Source organism: Squalius cephalus, assembly GCF_949319135.1.
Source record: "Squalius cephalus genome assembly, chromosome: 3".
Lineage (NCBI taxonomy): Eukaryota > Metazoa > Chordata > Actinopteri > Cypriniformes > Leuciscidae > Squalius > Squalius cephalus.
The window spans coordinates 26,015,722-26,040,963 of record NC_137124.1 but is presented as its reverse complement, the minus strand read 5'-3'; the positions used below and the strand labels follow the sequence as shown (position 1 = coordinate 26,040,963).

Here is a 25,242-nt window from a genome sequence, read left to right as displayed (position 1 = left end):
GTTTTGCCGACCGGATACGGCAAAAGTTTAATCTATCAACTAGCTCCGCTGTTGGGAAAACGCTCTGGATGGTTGTAGCGCTGTCCTATTGCGTGCAGAGGGAATTTGAAAGACAACCGTTTATTGAGCCCTGCCAATGCTGTGTTCCCAGACCCAACATCTTGATGTGATTCTGGCTTGTCAGGCTAGGATTATTACGGTTCATTATTAATAATAAAAGGTTCAATTAGTTGTATTTCTATATTAATAAACATGCAACATCAGGGTTGCTGTTATGACTGGTTCATAGCAACAGGTCGTTTGCAGCATATTTAAATCTCAAACTTTCATTCTGGAGGAAAAATCTTAAATGACAGTGAATTTCAAAAGCTTGATAGAAACATCTACCACAATTTAACACAAAATGGATGGTTTTGTTATGGCATCATAAGTCTACGTCGCTGCATGACTTAAGTTAAGATAGAGGTTCTGAGGCCCCTAAGCCCCAACATTGCATTTTACCTGGAATTGCACAACATTAATATTGAAGAGAATTTAGTGAGATTTAAAAACTGGATTTATTTTTCTTTGCATAACAGCAGACAATTTTTTTTTACAATTTGGCTCTTGCTCATTTCAGTTATAAGTAAACCTTCTTGAATTTATCTGAGGTCTTGATTTTGTCAATTCAAGTCACCATTTATATAGCGCTTTTTACAATACACATTGTTTCAAAGCAGCTTTACAATAGGAAATTAATGCAATAAAGATTGTTTTGGCTTTTACAGCAGCTCTACAAGAAAATCAGTCCACTTTAAGTAAGTTTTTAATTGATTCATTTCCGTTGTAAAAATCATTAGTTATTAACTTAGGTGCCGCTTACAGAAAACTTTTAATGTGTTCTAGCGGTTCATTTACATGACAACGGCGTTTTGGTGGCCTGAGAACTCGAACTTTGAAGTAGGTTTCAAAGTGCACGTTTTTGAAAACGAGTTTTGAAAGTGAACTTAAAAAACGTGAATCTGTGAAAACTCTGACGGCATACACAATTACTTGTTTGGCATGCATAATACAGCGTTGAGTGAAATACCATTGAAAATATGCTTCCCCTTTCAAAGAGCTTACAAAAGCAGCAGACACGTTACACGTTGCATACACACCTTATAATCACCACTGCCGTTAGGGTTGGGTATTGTTTGAATTTGAGCAATTCCTTATATGGAGAATCCAATAAGGAAAGACAGATATATCTACTTTTGCAAAACCTTTTGTTACAGCTGAATACCATGAACATAAATCAGCAGGCTAAAGAACACTTACATGAGGAACATTTGCCTATTTGGTTTTAACAGAAATACTGCAGTAAAAACAACTAGAATTACTAATATATATTTTAAACATTATTAAAGACAAATTAAATGGTCAGTAATAAAATAAGAACAAATAAAAAAAATAGCAATAGCACCAAAATGAATACAACTGAACCAAGAAATCAAATATAATCAAATGTAAAATAACACAGCTCTTTTTATAACTAAAATAAAGATTATTAAAGTTATTTATTCAAGATCAGTGACTTTCCTAGGATATTTTGACATCATTGTGTGTGTATTTGTCCGTTCAAGAGCAAAAAGATGCGAAAGAGAACTCAATTGAATTCATAATTGCGCACTATGTTGTCAAAATAATTCCAGTTCACTTGGCCATGGAAGCGATAAATAATTCTGTATTATACATTTTTAAGGCCAGACAAGTCATTTGTTGAGGTAAATTTGTTAAGAAAGACTACACGTCTGCGCACATATAGGTTCAAACACGCATACCTATAGACTAAACACGTGATGCACATGTGCACGCGTTTTCGCAGGTTTGCGTTTTTGAGGTTTGCGCCTTCGAATCTATTTCAGGGTTTGCGCTCTCGAGCCGCCAGGCACTGTTGAGTTGAGTGTTTTCTGTTAGAACGGTGTCGTGTTAGCGGCCCATAAGTTAATAACTGGTGATCTTAGCAACGGAAGTGAATCAATCAAAACTAACTTCAGCTGCACATTAACTTTAATCTAGAGCTGCTGTAAAGCCAAAACAATCTCTGTTACTTTAATTTCCTATTATCACTGTAAAGCTGCTTTGAAACAATCTACATTGTTAAAAGCGCTATATAAATGAAGGTGACTTGACTTGACTATAGGCGAGTGCATCTTCTTGTGCTTAAATCATTTAAAATCACAATAAAATGTGCACGGGTCATTGACGGATAAGGTTTTTAAAAGTGTAAAAAAATAGAATGGAGATACAACTATATTTGAAACCATTTTTTAGTTTACTTAGTTTTTTTAGTTTAAGATTTTGTGGTTTGTACAATCAAGTAACACTGTTTTTTGTCATTTTTTACAAGATGGAAACATTTTTTACAAGATGCTCATTCGGTTTAACCACTGATTTGAAAGTTAAAAACTGATTTGACATTGATGTTGAGATAGTATATAGTGTGTACCACAGAAGAAATATTAAAACAAATTATCACTGATCTCATAAATGTAATCATTTATTGGACTACTCTAAACACTCCAACATATTCAAGTAAAACATTGCACAGGGAAAGGAGAAAAGGGGAAATGTAAAAAAAAGAGCCTTATCTGCTTTATATTTGTATTATTGTAGTTCCTTTAGTTATTAAAAACAATATTATTCCATTTAAATATTTACTATATCGGTTTTACCGAATGACCTTTTGACACTTCAAAATCTTTAAAATACCTTTATATGTAGTAAAATATAATTAAAACCTTTTGGATTCAGTAAAAGAGATCAAGTTGTACTACCTTACATACTTTGGATGTTATATATTTGTTTTTTTATTATTATTAAGGCCTTTGGACAAAAAAAATTACCCGTCACGTCATTGACCCGCACATAGGAATTGATTAGTGGAATAGAAATTTACATTTTACAACAAGCATCCGATACCTGACCTTAAGTATCTGACTCCAGAATTGGAATTCGATTCCCAACCCTATCTGATGGTGTGGGCTGGGTCTTCCACCTCATCCGTTGTTTCATTTGGATTTTTCAGCAAATTTTTTTTTGAAAGCTTTGGCAAACTTTCTGTATTGGATTTATTCTCTTTTGTTTTCTTTCTTTTTTGACTGCCACTTGGATGTGTGCTTCCTGGTTGCTTCTTTCTACTTATCTGGACCAGCTTCTTGCATCTTCTCGCTGGAACATGGCAGCGTAGTGGTGCGTTCACAATAGCAGTGATGCCGTCCACTGGCACAGCTTTTTTATGGCGAGGAACTTATATGTCGGGTTTGTTCAGACCGTGCAAAGTCAACGGTCTGGTTCTGAAGAAGAAAGATTCAGTGGAATTGGCGTTCAGTACCGCTTTATAAAGGCAGGGCACCAACCACTTTTCGTGCACTTGAACGCTGTTCAGCAGTTCTTCTTCTGCTGATCTCCCGGGCACCACACTTTGAGAACCACTGACTACATGCTGAAAGTATTTATGAATTTTAATAATACATATGTGCTTTAAGATTTCAATTCACCTTGACTATATTGGTATGGAAAATGAAAAGAGTCTTTTCAAGACTCTCCAACATTTGTGACTGAGGTGCACTTGATGAATAAGGTGATAAAAATTGGAGGCTGCACATTTTTAAACCAAATAAAAGAAGTTGCTTTCAGCTATGCAAGTCATTTTATTCTCTGACCCCTGCTCACCCTGCATTTATAAAAGTGTCCTTCAAGCTACATCATTTATGTATCTCTGAGCTCTGTTGTGTGTGCTCTCAGGACCGTGAGAGGCAGAATGCACAGACAGGAAACATGGTGGAGTTCGCAATCGCTCTGATCGGCAAGCTGGACGGCATCAACAGACACTCCTTCAACACATTCAGGCTTCGCGTCGGTAAGTCTGGCTACAAAACCCTCAATTCTACTTCACTGTTAATTACTCAGTTATTGCTTGGAGGACACTTTATCTCCAGGTATTTCAAGAGATATTTCATTTTAGACTTATGAATTAAGGGTTAAAAATGAAACCAATATATACAGGATGTAGCTGAAAATCTCATTGAAAAACAAAGGCAGCTCATAAGAGAGAACTCAGGCATCTTCAGCTGCTCAGGGATAACAGATGCGCTCAGGGAACTGGCATGAAATGCTTCATAAACGCTCCATTTAAGAGTCTGAGAACATATCACCCATCTGTGGCTGAGGTTTGATCAAACTATAACAACAGACACAAATCCCTTCTAAAAGACTTTATTATAAAAAGGAGAGCAACATTCCGGCTGTCACTTTAGGATGAAACTCACTGTATTGCTGGATCTGTTTTTATGCGATCAAGTACTCTGTGAGTCAAATTATAGTGAGCTTCAAATACAGTTTTGCTGTCACTAAGCAACAACAGTCCAGGGCTACACAAATGCTATGATTTAATTAACTAAATAGATGCGCTGCATGTTTTAGAGTGAAGCGAGACAGCGTGTTCTTTTACACGCAAGCAGCTCATTATCCAGTGTTTCCAGCATCTCAGAGTGGCTTGGATCACAGTAAATGCTGCACCACACGAGCTCATTGCTGCGTGTTCATGTGTTTGGGTCACTTATAACAAGCAATTGTGAACGCAACGTGCTAACCATGTTCACATCTTTGAAATGAAGAAATTAAGACATCTGTAAATATTATTGTCATTTAACAGTCGTACTATTATTATTGCACAGCTTATATCATATTTTTCTTAAACTATTTTATTTTACAGTGAAATGTTACAATAATACTCTTTCTTATTTTGTTTGATATTTTTATTTAGTAATAATTGTGATCAAATTAATAATAATTATAATTATTATTATTTTATAATCATATTGTTGTATACTCTCAAACTCTGGACACATTTTGTAACCAAGCACAGCAAACCTTTTTGTTTTTCTTTTTTTGAATCGCATTTTAAATCACATTTAGATTCCCCCCAAACCCCAAAATCATGCACCATTAGTACAGTGACAGTGAATGACTGCTGGTTTAGCATGAATTCAAATGCAGAGTTTTTTTCATTGATCTGCGTGTGTTTGTGCAGGTATAAACCATGGCCCAGTGATTGCTGGGGTGATTGGAGCCAGGAAACCACAGTATGATATCTGGGGAAACACTGTGAATGTGGCCAGTCGGATGGAAAGCACTGGAGAGCTGGGAAAAATACAGGTAGGAATTGAATTACTCTTACAGTACTTCACGTCTCTAGATCCGCTATGATGATAATTCTCTTCTCATGTCTAGATTTTCAAAATAGCTTAGTGATTTGCCCTCGTTAAAACATGAAATGAAGATCAGTTTTTCTATGACATCTGTTTGTGTTGCAGGTGACAGAGGAGACGTCAGATGTCCTGCAGAAGCTGGGCTACTTATGTGAGTGTCGTGGCCTGATCAATGTGAAGGGCAAAGGAGAGCTCAAAACCTTCTTTGTGTGCACAGATTCCAGCAAACAGCAGGGCATCGGTCTGAGCTGAGATTGACGGCAACACACACACACACACACACACACAAACACACACATACACTCTGGACCTATATGTGATCTTTTTTCTTTTTTTTTCCAAGAATGTTTTATTGCTACTGGATTTGTTTCTTTAGAGCATGTCTAAAGAACTCCACATTTTTTCTGAATTTGAAATGTTAGAGTTTGTTTTGGCAGCATTTGGAGACCTGAAACTCTCAGATATGCAGCATCGTATACATAAACAAATCTCGCACTAACACAAGCTGAACTGTGCGATCCTCTTATGGGACACAGACCACAGACAGTGGGGAACTGAGTTCGCTGAAGGAAAATATTAAAAATAGTTCTCAGTATTGCTCTCAGACTTTCTGGGTACTGCTGTCATAGTAGCCTTGATCCTGTTGGATTTAGACTGATTTGGGATGACTGAGCTTGTCGGCAGAGGGAACACCTGACCCACACAAACTCATTATCACAGATAAACAGATGTGAAAATATCTAGAATTTCTTCAGTCATTTGAAATAATGTGTCCTTTATTATCAACTTTTCTGTCAACTTTCGGACCAACAAAATAGTGGCTATTCTTGCTTGAATCTACATACTGTGGATGCTTTTTTTGTATTTTCTTTACAAAAAAAAAAAACTGCCAAGTGTTTTGAATGCCAAATTTTGACATTCAGTGTTGATTTGTTGTTGCCTTTGAGTTGAGGTTGTGGATTTTGGAGATGGGCCTTCCTTAGCTTCATAATATCCTACAGATTCAACTATTAAAGAATGTTTACATATACCAGGGGAATAAATGTAAATTAATGAAAATTAAAGATCTTAAAGTGAAAATGTACTTTCATCGATTTCCCATCGTCTTTCTCAGATCTTGACCAAATAGCTCTGTGGCTTCTCATCTGAAGTTGTATATTCACGAATGGATGTACTCGTGCATCTTAGCTCACATCGCAGTAAATTAATTTGCTCAAATGGTCTCGGTTTCTGTTCCATGAGAATGCTTAGTGAAAGTGGGAAGTATTTATGTCTAATGAAGCCATAGGCATAAACATTCAATTTAGATTGCAATTCCTATGCGCCTCTCTGGGTTTTCAGCACTCATTGAATGTTAGTGGGACCGAATCTACATGGTTTGAGATTATGTGCTGCCTTTCTGTACCAGTGTTTGTGAGAATAAATCATTTTACACTTAATATGCTTCCTGTGTAGCATTTTGCCAAATTGTTGAGAGAAATCTCCTGCACCCATAGGTCATAGGTCACACAGGACATGGGGCTCCATTCTGCAGGGTGAGACTGTATATTTCTAATAGCAGATTCATTTATAACAGATAAATGATGTGTTGCCTTACCACAGTAGCAAATCTCAAGAGAGCATTAAGACCAACATTATTTCCCAATGGATAAACTCAGAATATTGCTTTTATTTTAAAATGTTCTTTTGTAAATGTTTGTCATTGAAGTTATATCTGGCATTGCGAAATATAAAGGCTGATTAGAATTGCAATTCTTTGTAAAAAAAATAAAAAAAAATAAAACCTTTATTTTGGCTTCAAATCAAAGCATCAGTGGCGACACAAGTAATAACATTCATAGGTCTTGGTCTCATTTCCTTTAAGGATTACTCTTAATTCTCCCATAGCATGATAGGATTTGTGATCTAGCAGAGAGCACAACTGCCGCTATGAACCACTCTCAGGTTATAGCTAGAATTTTCAAACCTTTTAATATTTTATTCAGACATTGTCATCATTACTCATGTTGTTCCAAACACACAAGACTTACATTCATGTTTGTGAACACAATATTTTAATAGTTTCATAAGTCCACACAACCAGAACTTTCACGCATAAAAAAAATAAAATACACAGACATCATCCATATGAATCGTGGTTTCACGAGTTAACACTTACATCAATTAAAGGTTACAAACAGAGTAAAGGTTATGCGTATTTGGCGTGCTGTCTGGGGGGAGGGCTCCGAGCTCGGAATTTTTGCCCGAACCCAGCGTACTCCGCCGGTTTTTGTAAGAGTATTTAGGACTAGAAGTGAGGAGATGGGGTGGTGGAGGGATGCTGCTAAACTGTGAATGAACAGAGGCAAGTTTGCTGTATATTCTATATATATATATATATATATACACACCTCTTACCTCGTTGATTGGGTTGATTAACAGAGTGTGCTCCACTCGTGTCTAATTAGGTTTAATTATCTTAATGTGCTCCTCCCGAACTTTGTTAATAAAACATAATTTAATTAAAGTCTTTTGAAGAGACATTATCGCTTTATATTATGAATAGATTTAATAATTTAGCTTCAAGTATTAACAATGATCAATGCCCATACATAGAACACATCAAATATAGTAAACAAACTCAAATGTGTTTTCTTGATGGTTGTTCTCGTATCAGGCAAGCACATTTGAGCTTCCATTTACCATATCTGATGTGCTCCATGTATGTGCATTGATCATCGTTAACGGGATAGTTCACCTAAAAATGAAAATTCTGTCATTTACATGTATGGAGTTTCTTTCTGCTGCTGAACACAAAAGAAGGTATTATGGTCAAAGGTATTATGACCCCATTGACTTCCATCAACTGTTTGGTTCCCCATAATACCTTCTTTTGTGTTCAACAGAAGAAAGAAACTCCATACAGGTTTGGACCGACATGACATGAGGGTGAGTAAATGACAGAATTTTCATTTTTAGGTGAACTATCCCGTTAATATGTGAATAAATTAAATCTGCTCTTCAGAAAATTTGGAGCACACAGCTCCATTCATTTTGATTACTTTCGCAATATCTTTTTGATGCGCAGACTTTCAAATGTATGGACAAAAGTATCTTTTTTGTATTCTGAAGATGAACAAAGGTCTTAGTAAATGATGAACATTTTTTGGTGAACTAAAATGAGCTATTTACTAATTACTACATTTGCTAATGTTCAATTTTTGCAACTTAAGAATGGAAATACACAAAATGCTTAAAAAATGATGTTTATTTAATGAAACCAAAGTAAATCAGAAACAGCACCATTGCGGGATGATCTGGAATAAGCAGACTGATGGATGATCTCAACACACTCCCTCCATGGGTTCAATTATATCTCCCACTGAAACACAAAAAACACATTTACCCGCATTTTCCAGTCATTTCACAAACAAAATGCGTAAAAAGACCAAGTCTAACTTGCTGGATATTTCTTGTTTGTGCTGAGCGTTTACATTACCTGTGGTCAGGTGTGTGAACGTATCCTGTGCGTTATCGTTGGGTAGCGAGACACCCATGGCCTTTCTGATACCATAAACACTGCACACGTCACCAGGGGTCACCTGACTGGTCAAATGGGCCAGGTTACCCGTAACTTTCTCCGCTGCAATAAGAATGGTGGGGGTTAGAAGTTATCAAAACTGTGCAAAGTATATCTGCATTTAAACAGCTGCTGAAACCCACAGGTCTGTTAATGTGCACTAAAACTCCTTGAGTAAGGAAAAACGAAAAACACATGAGACAGGAAAAATGTTAGTGTTTGTCTAGTGTTATCTGATAGAGTGAGAGCAGTGAAGCGGTCATCATAGGTCATGTATTGTGTTTGTGCGTACCAAGCTGCAGCTCTTTAGCAGTAGGAACCAGTAGGCAGATGATGTTTGGCGGCTGTTTGGCACTCAGTCTCTCTTTCTGAACCTTCTGCAGCTCCCTCAGCAACACCGTCGTCTCATCCAGCTTCTGTTGGAAATGCTCTGCTTCTAAGGGAGGAAGAGATTTTTTTGGGAAATGAGCTCACGCGTGTTACTGTTGCGCTGCGTTACATTCCACTGCTGAGGGAGGAGGATCGTAATCGGTTCATCAAGCATAATAGACATGAAAGATGCATCTCAAGAGAAGAAAACGGTTCATTAATAAACTGGAAAAACATGGGGCCTGGATTTTCATAGGGTCTGATCACATCTAAAATGACTAAACAGGATATGTCCATATTTCAAACTACACTTTCAGAAACAGGACATTCTCACCTTCTGTGTTGAAGCTCTCAGGAAGCAGGTCAGGATTCAAACCCACAGAACTGAGGGCCATCACACTATCACCACTGCTGGGATCTGACGCAACAACCTACAGAGACATGCGCGAAAAGACGTGAAAAGGGGGGCATGGACTGACACCAGGCCAGAAATGTGCTCAAAATTTGGAGAAAAGTGCAAGCATCAAGTGCAGTCAAATCATGTCACTTTTTTTATTGGACTATGCGTGCCTGTGTGTGTATTCACTACCACTCAAAGGTTTGGGGTCTTTACGATTTTTTTCAAATGTTTTTGAAAGAAGTCTCTTATACACAGCAAGGCTGCATTTATTTGATTAAGAAATAAATTTAAAAAAGTTAAATATTAAATTAAAAGACACTATTTTTAATATACTTTAAAGTGTAATTTATTCCTGAATTTTTCAGCATCATTACTCCAGAAATCACACAATCCTTCAGAATTCAAAAACATTTCTTATTAAAATGTGGAAACAATTAAACATTTATTATTATTATTATTCAGAATTCTTCTCAGGATTTTGTAACATTATTTTTACTGTCATTTCATTAAAATACAATAACATTAAACTTTTGAAAAGTATGGCAAAAAAAAACTAATTATAGCATTATATACAGTTTGTTATTTGAATGTACCGACAGCCATATTATTTGGCTGTTCATTTCTGTTTTGTATAATTTACAAAGCACAATCAAATTCCTTCCATGTAGCCCATGGAACCAGCCTAGATATCCCGTTAGGGGTAAGTACACAGTGTTGGGAATCACTTGATAAAAAGCTTGTTGGGTCTTGGGATAAAACTATGAATTATCCACTAGCTATAATATGTGATACTTAGACTGCTAAAAACAGTGTTGAACAGTAGCACCACCCTGCTAAGGCATGCTAGCTGGACCGCAGTCACACACAGATTAATGCTGCAGTATGTTCACAGACGACCCATGCTTACCTTTCCTTCTATGTCCACAGCACCCTCACACACATACATCAGTGTGAGTGAAGGAGGAAGTCAAAAAATGACAGGGGGAAGAGTGTGTTGGTGTGTGTCTGGGCAAATATTCTTTTCATTAGTGTGTGAAAGTTGGTTGGTGTTGTTGACACAGCTGCTGCAGAGCACAGAGTCTGCGGTCCTGACGCTGCCTTTGAATACCACGTTTGTGTTTTCACTTCAACTCAAGTGAGCTGTACTCTAGTATGCACTTGTAGACATTTTAATCTCATTCTGAGGATATAAGAGTGCTTTACCTCAGCATCATCTGTTGTGTCTACTTTCTCTGCAGGCTCTTCCATGGGCAGATTATCCTGAGGAAAACAAAAATCATCCTATCAAAACCAGAACAGATTTAAGTAAGCTGCCCCACTGAAAAGAATTGGATATACCACAGAATACATATATTATGGATTAAATGTGCTGGTAAATTTTGACCAAAGACTTGCAGTAATGAGTTTGTAGTGAGATTTCTTACAGTTGCTGTCTCTTTCAGTTGTTTCGAGTGCTCCCCACTGGTCAAAGCATCCAAGATATTATCTGCTAACCTGCTCATGTGCTCCTCGGATTTAGCAAGGAAATCTGCAACGCTACACATACACACACACACACATCCAAATTATAATTGTGGAATGGAAGGGGAGTGGTGGAAGGGTGTGAATCAGGCCTTTTGTCCTGCAGAAGAGCAGCTTCACATAACACCACAAATGCATGTAGGTTCAAAACACAGTTTTAAAGAGTAGGTGGCTGCTTCTTAGTCATCTAAATTCATGGATATATTTCTTTATATGTCTGATAATTCAAAGCATACACACACATACCTTTCAGATTCTGGCTGACTGTTGTCCTCTCCATAGAAGGAGTAAATAAGATCGGAGTCCTCTTTGCTGATATTGGCAAAACTGGAGTCATATGTAGGAGCATATGAGCTGAATGGGCCATATAGGTAATTCATATAGGTAACTGCAAAAAGAGAGAGAGAGGCATGTGGGGACTTTACACATAATTTATGGAACATAGACTGATTCCAATTATAGCAGGTATATTTTTTTACAATGTTTCAATAAGTAACTGCCAAAGCCAGCGGTTAGACTGAGAGGAAGGACAGAACACAGTCTAAAACTGTGGGTCTCAACCTTTTAGACTCCATTGTAAGTTCCCCCTTCTCCTGAATTGGTTTCCTAAACTTATTTTAATCTATTGGTACTCTAAATTTCTGTAAATTAAAAGTAACTAAAATAAGTACAATTAGAATATCAGAAGTTTTAGTAGCTGAATGTTACTGGATATGGAATCTATTTTAGCATGGTCCAAAAAAAAATGGTCATGCTGTTTTAAGATTTTCTTCATTTACATGACTTTTCCTGGTCTAGAAATTTCCAGGTCTTTTAAAATTAGGCTACAACATATATCAAGGTTTTCCAAGACTGTGAAAAGCCTGGTTCATTAAATGAAACAGTTGTTGAGGGGGGTGAAATAAAATAATAAACATCTTGATTTTTTTTGTCTTATTTTAAATCATTTTAGGTCACCTCACCCCAGGCCAAAATCTATAGAAGACAATGAGAGATTTATAAAAGACGGTCTAAACCTAATGCGCTGCTCACTCCAAAACAGTCAGTTTGAAACTACATGGTACAAATCTTTAACTTGACTCTAAACCTTAACATTTTTATCAAACAACTATAGCGTTTTACCTTTTCCCATGTCCCCAAGTGAGAAATGGCCATGAAAACCCTCACTAGGATGCTGCGAGTGGTTAACAGAGCAGTGCTATGTGGCTGCTTACCAAATCCCTGGCTTCTTAAAATGGAAGGCTATGACATTTTTCTGCTTAACCCTCACAATTTGCGGTATCGTTCATGTCACAGTGTGGGACAAGAAGTCCTACATTTTTTAATTTGGGGATTAAAATATGAACAATAGCAAAACTTTATATAGCAAGCACCACAGATAACTGACAGATAAAATAAAAAAAACCCCAGATGAGTAGAAACTACAGCCCACTGATTTTTTTCTAATTGACAGCAGGAACATAATATTACATTCCTCTGGGAGTTGAACACTAGGTATTCAAACAGAGATTATAACACACCCTTCCCATGATCTCCTCCGCATGACTGAAGGTTAGGCCACAGACTGAAGCCCATTGCTAATTGAGACATTTTATTCATTATTCTATTTATTCATCAAGTCATTTTTCCAGGAAAACGAATAAGAGTAGTACTGGTTTTAACGGAGCGGTTGAGACTGATACAAAGTGAGATTCAAGTTAGTGACAGAGTGAAAAGTGAATGTATAATACCTGGGGTGATCATGTTTCTCTTGTCCTCTTTGAAACCCTGAAGGGTGTTTATTCCAGACTGCAATCTACCTCCCATCATTCCCAATTTGACTGGGCAGTATCCTGGATCTGGCATGGAAGCATAAGATACACGTTTTGTACACACGTCTAACATTTGCTTGTTTTCTTTAACACTCATAATCACAAACCTCCAGCGCTCAGGTCAGCGGGGTTCAGGATTCCCAGAGTGGTTGAGCCATCAGACGTCCTTCTCTCAAACTCCAGCTGCTCATAAGAAAAGCGACCGTTCACCAACTGTTATCTGACATGCTCAGTGAATGATCTCACATGTGAATGCTGTACAGTAACACATGGTTCATGTTCTCTGGTGTTGTACTCCTACCTCACACTGCAGACGTCTGTTTGAGAGTTTCCCTCCAGACTCCTCAACGATCTTCTTGATCTCCTCCAGGTCTTTCTCTGCTTGGCTCTTCTGAGCGTCATCCTTACTGTCCCTGTTACACAAACATTGATGCAATTCTGAATGTATTTGTGCTATCAGTAATACTCCCGCTTTAGAGGAAATAAATTCCCACATATGAGGCATATCATTCCTGAAACTCCTAATGAACTCAGATGTCAGAGCAGTGATTGGATAAATTATGAATAATGTCGTAATAGATCAGTGTGTGGTCTTTGTGGGCCTGTTCTCAAGCCTCTACACTACCTGCGGAGTAGTGTGCAGGAAGATGATTCATCCTCCCTGAAAAGATACAAAGTGTGTGTCTGTGCGTATCTCGTTGGCTACAGATGGCCTACAAGTCACAACATGTTTAAGCATTCCAAGACTCCGGCCCACTGCAGCAGCCAAGCCGATTTACGTAGGCAAGCAACAAAAAGAGAGAGTAAATAGAGAAAGACAGTGAACACCCCGGCAACACCTTGGAATGTCTCACTGGCTTCAGTACAGCATCAGAAGCCTTGAATCCAGCTACAAAGCCAATGTGAATAGCTGCACAGTTAGGAAAACTGGAGAAAAGAAGCTTTTTTACTGACCACATCACCCATTTAAGTAAAGTCACGCTCTTCTTTTTCCCAGGCATACAATACATCTTATTTTAGTTAAATGGCAGCCAATTCATCACCGTGATTATTAAGATCTGGTATTAACTTTCTGAATTGAAAACTATTTCCAGCCATAAATATTTTATGGATAAAGGTGTTATTTTGCTTAACTTTCTAAAATGTAATCTTTTAGATGTGCATCTCAATGTGGAGAAGAAGAAAATGTATCCTAAGAGGTTTATGTAGAACGCCTATTTCCACTGAGGTAAAGGCTGTCGTAAGATGCACAAGTTGAGACAGATTTTTTTACACGTTGTATGCGTCTTTGATTTGCTCACGTCACATAGATCAGCAGCGGTCAGACATTCGGTTTTAAATCATGCGTTATGTCGAAGTAACCTGCCAACTGGCGAGAAACCTGCACGCATTTTCACTCACATTTGGCAGTGTTTCATATCCTGCCTGTGATTAATATGAACCATTATTTTAAGAATTATAAAAAAAAAAAAAAAAAAAAAGACTTTCAAAGCAACATCAGGATCAGACTAACTGAAAGGAAGTTTCGCCCAACTCTCAACTGAACTGACCTTTGATGACCGGAAGATTAAGGCCTATTCACATTATGAACAATAACTAAACCCATAAAGTTTAAAAAACTGTAATAACATAACTTTAACATAGCTGAAGTGTGCAATTACAACTGGTGCAGAGGTTCTTGGTGTGAACCGGCCTTTAATCTAGACAAACTAGTAATAGAGAAGAAGTTAAAAAAACAGAAATATGTGATTCATACCTTGGAGTATCTTTATTGCCTACACGGGGTGATTGTGAGTTGTCACTTGTGTCCATGACCGACGAGTTCTCTTTGGCAGGGTCAGACGTCCCACCATCCTCGTCTCCATCCTCTGCTGAACGACTGCTGGACGTCTGCAGACCAGCCATGAACTCTATGCTCTGCTTTAAACTGTCCAGTCTCTCCTAAATGCACAAAAAAAAGTTATTTTTCATGTTCAACTTTTCCAATTTGATAGATTTGAATGGGTATAACTGAACAACATTCTACTACAACACCACTAATAATGGGATCATATTGTGCATGGCACATCAGCGCCCTCTGGTGTGAAAACTGATTTTTAACAGAAAATTGTGAAAATGGCTAAATTTAGTTTCAACAACTATACCTCTAAAATGTAACTTTATCTAATAGAAGTTCCAATACAATTTTCCAGTTTTTCTTCTACTCACTGTGCTCAGGATCTTCATGCCAGAGTGAAGGAGTTTCTTTGCTGCTTTGTAGTAAATCGTCTCTGGTTTGTTGTAGATCATAGCGTTCTCACACATCACTCTGAAATCCAGCTGTGGGGATAACAGCACAGCATCACCTCATCAACTGTCCACGTCTAAATGACCATTATCAATATTCAATATATGACTGTGTAGATCATTGCTTGTCACTTGTCAAATAAAAGCAGCTGGAATAATAATTCATATATGACTACTTAAAGGTGCATATTTGAAATCAACCCAAATAAACACACCCCTCCCTTCATTGCTCTGCCATGCTATGCAGCCACCAACAGTTTGCAAGAGTATGGATGAATCAGCTGTGATTCAACAACAACAGCAGCATATCTTGGTTCTGTGAAACATGGCAAAACTAATGTTACTCAGCAGAAACAAAGCAACTTCGGCATCCATCTGAGGCCTTCCTGCTCTCTAACATCTAGAAAGCTTATCCAGTATTAACACGGGTCTGAGCTCTTTCCTGATCACAACCCTTCATTTTCCAAGTATATTTCTCTGACCTTTTCCTTTTTGGTAATATCTCAGCTATCTTTCTTTCTACAAATGTCCCACTTGCTCACTTTCTCTCCTCCCCCACCATGGCTACTAAAGTGCTTTGGTGCTCAGTTGATCGGTCTGATCCACTCTGTTTTTCTCCTATTCACACAGCCAGGACTATAGCCGCTTTTCTACCGTCAAGGCCGAACGGTTCTCAATGCGTAACTGTTCCATTCCGTGCCGCTCCGGGACAGCTGGTACGGTTATGGTTTCATTTTCCACTGTGGGGCTGATAGCGGCCGCTCTTTGGAATGTAATACAAATGCGTCAGTCATTGCCTTGGTAACACGATGGTTTACTGATGATATCAGATGTAAATAGCGGCCGCGTAATGGAGAATGGTCAGCTATTGCTTTTAATTTTATTATTGCTTTGTTTACTTCACTCAAATAGCGGGCTTAACCAGCTACAGAGAAACTGGTAGCCAGGCAACAGACAAGTGACCAATCCTGAGTGGCGACGTCATTTCACGGATTCAAGCAGCACGGTTCGGCGCGGGTAGCCATTCGCCGGGCCGAGAAGTGGAAACACAACTGAAACCATTCCTTACCATTCTAAGAACTGTTCGGACCGATGGTGGTAAAGCGGCTTATGTAAACCCATGTTTTGTTTTTTCAGGACTTTCAGGACTCACTCATCTAGCAATTATTCACCAATTTGTTTGTTTGGGTGTTGATTACATTTTCAACAGCGTTTCTCCGAAATTACTTACTGCACCTAAAGGCTGATTTATACTTCTGCGTCGGACCTACGCCGTACACTGTACGCTGTAGGCTACGCGTCGGTTTTCATTTATACTTCTGCGCCGTTGTCCGCGTTGACGTGCAATTACACATGCAGAGGGAGCATGTGAAACCTGAGGGAGGGGTTCTAGCAGACCAATCACAGCACTTTCGGTCCACGTAGAATTGACGCGTTGTTACATTTTTGGAGAGGTGCACGTCAGGGTATGCCATAGGCTACGTGTGCTACACACAACCGACAACGTAGCTACGGCGTGAGTTCGACGCAGAAATATAAATTGGGCTTTAGTGCCAGTCTGTGTCCTAGTAATGGCTGTGATGATCACATTACCTTGAGCTCCTCAAGTGACTGGTATTGTTCCCTCTTCACTTTCTCCTTCATAGTGCTGAAGTCCATGGGTCTCTTTATAATGAGAGAGTATCCTGGGGCGATCAGGTCCGTCACAGGGAATGAGAAGAATGCACTAGGGTCTTTCCTGCAGTAAACAGCAGCGTTCGGCTCTCATTCAGTATTTACAGACAGTATTTTGAGATTTTGACCATACACAACAGGAAAATAAGACCCAAAACACATCTAATAGAAGACTGATGCAGGATCAGAGGTCATTTGTGTAAGTTTTTTTTAAGATCAGCACTTTAATTATATATTAAGTTATACACTACAGTTCAAAAGTTTGGAGTTGGTAAGATTGAAGTTTTTTTTTTTAAGAAATTAATCCATTTATTCAGCAAGAACATATTAAACTAATCAAAAGTGATAGTAAAGAAATGTATAATGTTACAAAAGACTTCCATATCAAATAAATACTGTTGTTTTGAAATTTGTATTCATCAAAGAATCCTAACAAAACGTATCACAGATTCCACACACAAAAAAAGCAGAAGAGTTTTGAACATTGATAATAATAATTCATGTTTTTTGAGCAGCAAATTTGCATATTAGAAGGATTTCTGAAGGATCATGTGACACTGAAGACTTGAGTAATGATGCTAAAAATTCAGCTTTGCTGTCACAGGAAGAAGTATTTAAAAAAAGAAGTGTTATTTTCATTTGTAATATTATTTCACAATATTTCTGTCTTTACAGCATTTTTTGATAAAATAAATGCAGCCTTGGTGAGCATTTTAAAAACACGACCCCCAAATCTTTCAACAGTACTGTGCATTAGTTATATATGAATCCACAACTTGTCCTCAAGTTAGCCATGTTTAGTCCTACCTCTGGAGTTGTCGGATGAGCTGACTCAGGGCCTCCTGTAGAGGTGTCTGCTCTTTTTCTGAGGAATTACAAAATCCATAATCAACAGATAATCAGCACAAGAACACAATCCTTCAAAACAATAACATAAAAAATAGATGAATCCTAAACCCTGAGAGGGTGCACTGCTTTACCTTCCATTCTGGCAAGTGAGAGGGTGAGGGGCTTGTCCTGGGAAACATCAGAGCGAGCAGGAGTTCTGCTCTGTTCATCCCACTCTGGATCCACAGAGTCTGGGACCTTCCTCTTTTTGGTCATCTATGAGACACATTCATTGCTTAGGACGTAGTAAGCAGGTAAACAACACAAGAAAATCACAAGCCAAAAACAGTTTTCAAATCTCACCTTTTTCTTTTTGTCAGCCGGCGACACTGGAGGACTGGCTCTGTCCTTCTCGTCCTTCTTTTTCTTCTTCTTTTTCTTGCTGTGTTTGTCGTAATCTACCTGGTCGTCATAAACACTCTCAAGGCTAGGGCTGCCTGTGGTGACTTCATTCCCGGCCACTTTTAACACCAGCTTCAGAGGACGCTCGGTGAACTCTTCAATGCCAGAAACACAAACGACTTTGAACAACTGATTTATCCAATGTCTCTCTTTAGGTGCTATACTAATAACCTAACCTAATACAGAAAACCTTAATATATTATTTAGTGTGTCATTGTTATCACTAATAAATAGCTGCCTCTTTTACATTTAATCAATTAGCAGACGCTTATATCCAAAGTAACTTACGAATGAGGAGAGCAATAGAAGCAATTAAATAAATAACAATAGGACAACCATATGCAAGTGCTGTGACTTTTGAGAAGAATTATACTTCTCATATACCAAACTATGTCTATGAGAAGTATAATTTTTCTCAAAAGAGACAGCTATTTATTAGTGATAACAAAGACACAAAATAATACTTTTTCTGTGTGTGTGTGAAAAATCTCTTTTAAACCTACATACAAAATTTTAATTTCTGAAGCCCAATGCACTTTCATCTGGTTCTAGGAGGAATTGGCTTTAATACATTTATGGAGAAAAGAACCTAATAAATAATAACCTAAATAACGTTAATTGTTATTCTGATACTGCCTTGGTTAATCTGATGTTTTGAGCAACAGTTGCTAGTATTCCGGAGCAAAACAATCAAACAATCAGCTCGGTAGCCTTTGGATTAAGCTACTGAGAAAACACACATTACTCTATCTTCGTTGTGGACATCAGATATCAGCCTGCTAACGTTACTCATCCGCTGACAGAATCAAGAGTCTGAGTAACTTACCGCTTCATAGTGCCTGCTGTTAGTTTAATGTTACTTAAAACAGGCTTTCAGCCTACAGAAGAAAAAACTATTATCCAGCCTGCTTAATGAATCGTGAGTGACCTACCGTCGTGTGTGTGCTTCTCTGATTTGTGTTTCTTATGCTTTTTGCCCATTATTTAAAGTAAAGCCGGTGGTTCAGTCAGGTCAGTGCTTGACCAGTCTGCTCTTTGTTTTGTGTCGTTAACGTTACTCGGTAAAGACTTCAGAGCGCCTCTCACGGAGCTAACGTTACAGGATTCAAACAGCGGCGTCTAGTGTTCGGGGGTGTAACCTACACTTAACATCGTGTCATAATTTGACAAAACTGACTGCATCTCCATACACAAGTAGTTACAAATAAAATAACAGAGTGAAATAGGTTCACATAAAAATAAAAATAAAAACATTTTAGAAAAACACGAGGAAAAAATCAGTCCGAGGTAAAAGTGCAACTGAATACAAATAGGCCTACCGCTAAGAGGCACCATTGTTAAACATTCAAAACAACAGCGTCCCCAATGCAAAACCCTAACAGGTAAGAAGAGCTATTAATGTTGTATTTGACATCGAAAGACGAAAGAGCAAAATAAAATAAAAAATACTTCTGTGTTGTTGTCATAGAACATAATTTGTTTGAGCTCATGTTATAGTTCATAGTTTCCATTTCCAAAGCCAGTAGGCTACGTGGTGTTGAAGTTTAAAATAAGTTTAGAAACATAAACACATCCAGAACTTCGGGATTACAATAAAGTCATATGATTTAAAAAAAATAATTCTTTTTTGTTTTGTTGTTTGTTTACTTAATGAAGTCATTTCTTTTTTTTCACATTTAGCGAACTCCAGCTCAATCACAACAGCAGCAAAATATGTGACAGCCTGCCACAAACTACGAGAGTCAGCCAGTGGACAAAACTAAAGTCAGAATCATCCTTATCTTGTCTGAATGTTGGTACTAATGTACATAGGTGTTTTTTTTTTATATATATAAATGTATTCATGCATTTGTTTACTGATTGATTTATTGAATTTATTGATTATTTGTGTATGTAATGTCCATTTATGTAATGGCCAATGCTTTGGCAATACTGTACAAGTCATGCCAATAAAGCTCATTTGAATTTGAATTTGAATTTGAGAGAGAGAGAGAGAGAGAGAGAGAGAGAGAGAGAGAGAGAGAGAGAGAGAGAGAGAGAGAGAGAGAGAGAGAGAGATTGATTTAATGGCTATATGATTTAATGGCTCTATAAGCTATGCTGTATCTATTTGCAACAGGCCTTAAATCTGAGGGAAGCTATCCCTGTTTGAATAGACATGTTGGACTTAATCTTCTTTTCCATCACATAGGCTACTTTTGTAATGCCATTTCACACATGGCTCTGGTTTGCTTGGAATCCCTTGAGTAATTATTAGTAATATTACAGCTATCACCATTAGAAATGAATCCCATCATTGTAATAAATCTTATTTTAAAAATCATGGCATTGATGTTCCCTTTGCTCATCCTATAAAATGTGCATTGTGTAACTTTGTGTAATACCAAAGGGCAAAGGCTGTTAAATATGTGTGTGAAGACATTATCACTCTCTCCAACCAGTGTTGTTATTGTAAACTAAAACTATTACTGTAAATCAAAAAAAAAAAAAAATTGAAATAAAGCTGGAATAAAATATAAATATTAGATGAAAAACTTAAAAATGTTAGAAACGCTGCCTTGGCAACTAACTGAAATACGTTAAAGTACTAGGCCTAAAATGTACTAAAAGTACTAAAATGTTAAAGTACAAAAACTGAATAAAAAATAAACAGAAATATATAGAAAGAAAAACTAAATTAAAACAAAAACTATATATACGGTATATATGTATATAAATTATAATTAAAAAAAGTTTTTAATCAAATTATATGGTTTGAATCATATTCCAGGTTTTAAAAATGTGCAGTAGGAACATGGAGCCAAGGTATGATGCTCTATTATGCTATATTTATGGAAAACTAATGGAATTTGACGACTATGACATCCAAACTTTAAAACCTTAAGAGATGGATCCAAAAGCACAAGAGCACAGTGAGGTGGGTCAGTTTCATTTTCTCCAAGTCAATGACTTTCAGTGTCTTTTGAAAACAGTGCCTTGGATGGATTTCTCATCAAAGCAGCCACAAGCCCTTGGGGACAATCATCACATTTGTTCTGGTGATTCATTTTACCATTAATATCTTAACACAGGGCTGGACTTGTTTTTCCCTTAACTTTGAACATTAAAGGGACTCAAAAGGATGCCACAATTATGCATCAATTACACTGACGCACCAGAATATATGCAATCTCTCAAAACTCCCTAAACTGTGAAACCCATTTGCACTTTACTCAGCTGGTTTCTTAAGATCTGGTGCTGTGACTAATTTGACTTGCTTGAATGTATCTTTAGGCTATGTGTGGCATTTACTTTCTATTTTCCACATATGCATGTAAACACGGCTGATAGCGTTTCTGTGATTTGGAATGACACTAGCCCTAATTTTGTATGTTGGACATGTTCCATAAGTGAACAAAATAAAATCTGGATTTGCCTCAGATGGATTTCTAGGTTTCTTGGCCAGGTGTTCTTTGAAGTCTTGAAGTCCAGCCTGAGGTGACTGTGGGTCTGCTCAGCTTAGCTTAGCTTTAGATTTATAGCGATTTGTTTTAGCATGGCAGATTAAAGCTATAGGGTCCTGGTTCTGCTTAGGACGGTAACTGTCTGTGTCTGGTACTCGTAAGCCTGCATAGAGACAGACTCCTTCATCAGGTGCACACGAGGTGCATTATCTGTCTCTGCTGACATGAAATCTTAGAGCTCTGCAAAGTTTTAGTTTACCTTGGCTCCCAAACATGGGACTTCTGCTCCAGCAGAAGAAGCTATCTTAAACTCGTTCCCAATCAAATGATAGTGGATTAAACACTCAAAGTGATTCATTGTAGCAAGACTACATTCCTTACCCAAGCTATGAACAAAATTAGCTTTCCTCCCTTACATCAGGCCGTCATAGTGTCGAATGTTAATACAGTGATAACGAATTGTCATGGAGTGGCTATCTACCTATTTCCGCTAAAAGCTCAGTGCCAGCCAGGGTTATTATAGTTAACTAAAAAAAAAAAAAAACACAACATTTTTTTGTTAAATAAACGTGAACTGAACTAAAATTATATAGACATTTTAAAAACTAATAAAAATTAAAATACACTTAAACTAAAACTTTACCTAAAATTAAAATGAATTTTTTTTTTTATATATATATATATATATAAAATGTTCTCGATTGCTAAAACACAATTCATGAAACAATTCACCATTTCTCACAACTATAAACACAATCTCAAAACTACCTTGAACAAACCTCAAACTTCCACGTCAAATTCAAATATTTTAGTGAAAAACATATTCTCTTTTGTCAATATCAAACTTTGGCACACAAAACTCAACAAATACAAAGACTACTCCATTGCCTACTAGAGAACACTAGTGAGATCAATTCATAACGCTGTTACAAAAACCTCCTTTTAGCAATCACAAATCATTTTACAGCTTAATGTCTATTACAGACAACATAAATAGAGGGATGCAAGAGAGTGAAATTTAACAATAAGCTTTAAGAAAAGTTCATTTTCATTACATTACTATAAAGAGATCTTAGATGAAAAGCACTAGAAAAATAATTGAATATGAACTTGGTATGCAATACAATACAGTACTTGTCAATAACAGTTCAGTAAAAAAAAAAAAAAAAATGCATTACAGTACTAGTAATGACATTTGGCATACTAGAGCAGTTTCTTAGTCTTCTGACAAAAGAATTTCTCTCCCTCCCCTAGCAGTTGTCTCTCAGTTCTGCAAAAATACGAAATGTAAGAAGAACTTGGTCAGTTTGACAATTATGAGTTTGAGGATGTACAACAGTATTAACTGTAATAGTGAAAGTTCTCTCATCTAAAGTACTTCTACTGTGTACTATTATCATGTTTGTGTAAGTAGTATAAAAATCTTATAGATGACCCTGTGTAGATCAACTTCCCTCATGGTCATTCCATGCATAAGAACATGGTCAACTGTAGTGCTTTGTATTTCACCCGGAACAAATGTCTTTTTACCCTGTCTCCTTCATTTTTATTTACCTCTCCTCTTCCTCTTCCTCTTTCTCTTTGTCTCCTACCACTAGGATTTATCCCCGTGGCCCTATTTATATTATCCTATAAGATTCTGATTGGTGTGTCATCAGTTTTGCATCTTGTTGTTTACACGTGGATTAATGTTTGCTATTGGAGTTCACAGTGTGACACTTGAGTTAATTATATTGGGCCCTAACTTACACCTGGCGCAATGCAGCGCCAAGTGCGACGCAAGTGTTTTTTGCTAGTTTCAGTCCGACGCAGTTATCATTTTCACGTCCTGCGCCACGTTGTTTAAAAAGCAAATGCATTTGCGCCCATTCGTGCGCCCATGGGCGTGCTGGTCTGAAAACGAGGTGTGTACTGGCGCATTGTTGGCGCGCTGCTATTTTGAGGCAACAGAAATAGATCGTTAAAATCACATTATGTGTTTTTGTTTTCTGAATGAGAGCATGATTACCCGTGATAAATTAGGACATTTTTGTGTAGAGTTTGGCAGAAAACACTGAGAAAATTGGAACGTGTGTGAAAACAGGTGAAATGTGTTAAACCTTTTGAGAATGAATGAATTAATGATTTGGGAAATTGGGCCAACTAAATCCGTTATAGTGTGTTATCAATCAAGACTGTAATAAAGTCTATAGTAGTATCTCGAAGTCACTAAAATAACACTGATCAGTGCTATGCAGGCTTCTGGTATTGTATTCCCGCATAGCAAACTGTGAACGGCTAATTCTATTAGTGCTGGGAAACTATTAATCGCATCCAAAATAAAAGTTTGTATTTATGTAATATCTGTGTGTGTACTGTTATTTTTATATGTACAGTATATTGTATTTTTGGAGCTATAGGGAAGCTTTTTCAGGACTTGTGCACTATAGTCTTCTGAAGCTAATATATTTGTATGTGGATCAGACTGAAATTTAAATTCCTATTGACTGAACTTCCCCTCCACCATAATTATAATTATAAAATGGACTACAGAAGTTGTATGGACTACAAAAATGGTGCACTGATGGCATTTAATGGCAAATTCCATTGGTTGTCATCGGCATCAGACCTAATGCAATGCATCTAATGCAGTGTGGCTCTTAACCAGGACCCACTAAGGGCCTCAGCAAACTTAAAAGGTGAAATCATCTCAAGATGATTTAAAATCATTTAAAATAAGACAAATTTCAATGACCCCTAAACAATTGTATTATCTTTTTTTTTTTTTTCTTTTTTTTAAGAACCAATGTTCCCAAGGTCTTGATAAATATAGCCTAATTTTAAAAGTCTGATTTCTACAACTGGAAAAGTAAATAAATAACATCTTATAACTTCATGGGCATTTTTTATGCATTTTCTAGTTTTCGCAAAGTCTTACAAACTTTTTTGTAAATTGTGATTTTAAAAATCCTTAATTCTTAGAGTAAATCACTAACAACTTTTGAATGTCGTGGACAATGGGGGCCCTTGAAATCAAAAAGGTTGAGAACCACTAATCCAATGTTTAATTCTGTGGATCTACAGTAATTTATTTGAGAACTAGTGGAGGATACCATGAAAATTGTCAGTGAATAATGACTTAAACATCAGTCTGTTTTTCACACAAAACTATCATTTGACTTCAGAAGAGATTAAATATAGCACACAAGTCATATGGACCACTTTTATTGTGCTTTTTTGATATTTTTGGAGCTAGACAGACTCAGCCCACATTCACTTTCATAAACTTCACATTTCCAAGGAAGAAAGAAAGTCATACAGATTTGAAACAACATGAGCCTGAGTAAATGATGACTGAATTTTTATTTTTTGGCAAACTATCCCTCTAAGTTTCTTGCAAACTCGTGTCAGATTTCACCTAATTCAGCCATGACAAAGAGATCGAGACATCCATAGGAACATACAATCATAAATGCTATGTGACAGTCCCATTCCAATGGTGGGTAACTGCTTCCTCTAGCTGCAGCCTGGGTTTGATTGAAATATTTGGTCTCATCCCCTGCCCTCCTCAAAGGAAATTATTATCTTTTTATCTGGCCAGCACACAGTGAACCAAACCAAAGCGCCAAGGATGGGTTCAAAGACTCGTTTTCATCATTGTGAAGGACAGTTGGAC

The 25,242-nt window shown here is 37.2% G+C and overlaps 2 protein-coding genes across 8 annotated transcripts in view; one reads left to right on the top strand and one right to left on the bottom strand.

Moving 5' to 3' along the window:
- The window catches only part of adcy7 (adenylate cyclase 7), a 58,755-nt gene extending 51,761 nt beyond the window's left edge, over positions 1 to 6,994 (top strand). For all 7 annotated transcript variants that reach the window (XM_079867989.1, XM_079867990.1, XM_079867991.1 and 4 more), the window contains exons 24-26: positions 3,769 to 3,883; positions 5,057 to 5,181; positions 5,340 to 6,994. In XM_079867989.1, coding sequence (XP_079724115.1) covers positions 3,769 to 3,883; positions 5,057 to 5,181; positions 5,340 to 5,486 — 387 coding nt within the window. In that variant the 3' untranslated portion in view covers positions 5,487 to 6,994. The remainder of the gene's footprint in view (positions 1 to 3,768; positions 3,884 to 5,056; positions 5,182 to 5,339) is intronic.
- A 1,469-nt stretch (positions 6,995 to 8,463) lies between these two features.
- brd7 (bromodomain containing 7) lies at positions 8,464 to 19,221 on the bottom strand. Its single transcript, XM_079866456.1, has 17 exons — positions 19,077 to 19,221; positions 18,046 to 18,239; positions 17,835 to 17,958; positions 17,662 to 17,719; positions 16,774 to 16,918; positions 15,103 to 15,213; positions 14,651 to 14,835; positions 13,196 to 13,307; positions 13,002 to 13,077; positions 12,814 to 12,921; positions 11,330 to 11,471; positions 10,987 to 11,098; positions 10,766 to 10,822; positions 9,497 to 9,593; positions 9,086 to 9,229; positions 8,713 to 8,856; positions 8,464 to 8,595 (listed from the first exon to the last, which is right to left on the bottom strand). Exons 1-17 carry the CDS (start codon positions 19,123 to 19,125, stop codon positions 8,558 to 8,560), a joined length of 1,896 nt encoding a protein of 631 aa, XP_079722582.1. The 5' UTR covers positions 19,126 to 19,221; the 3' UTR covers positions 8,464 to 8,557.
- Between the last annotated feature and the right edge of the window lie 6,021 nt (positions 19,222 to 25,242).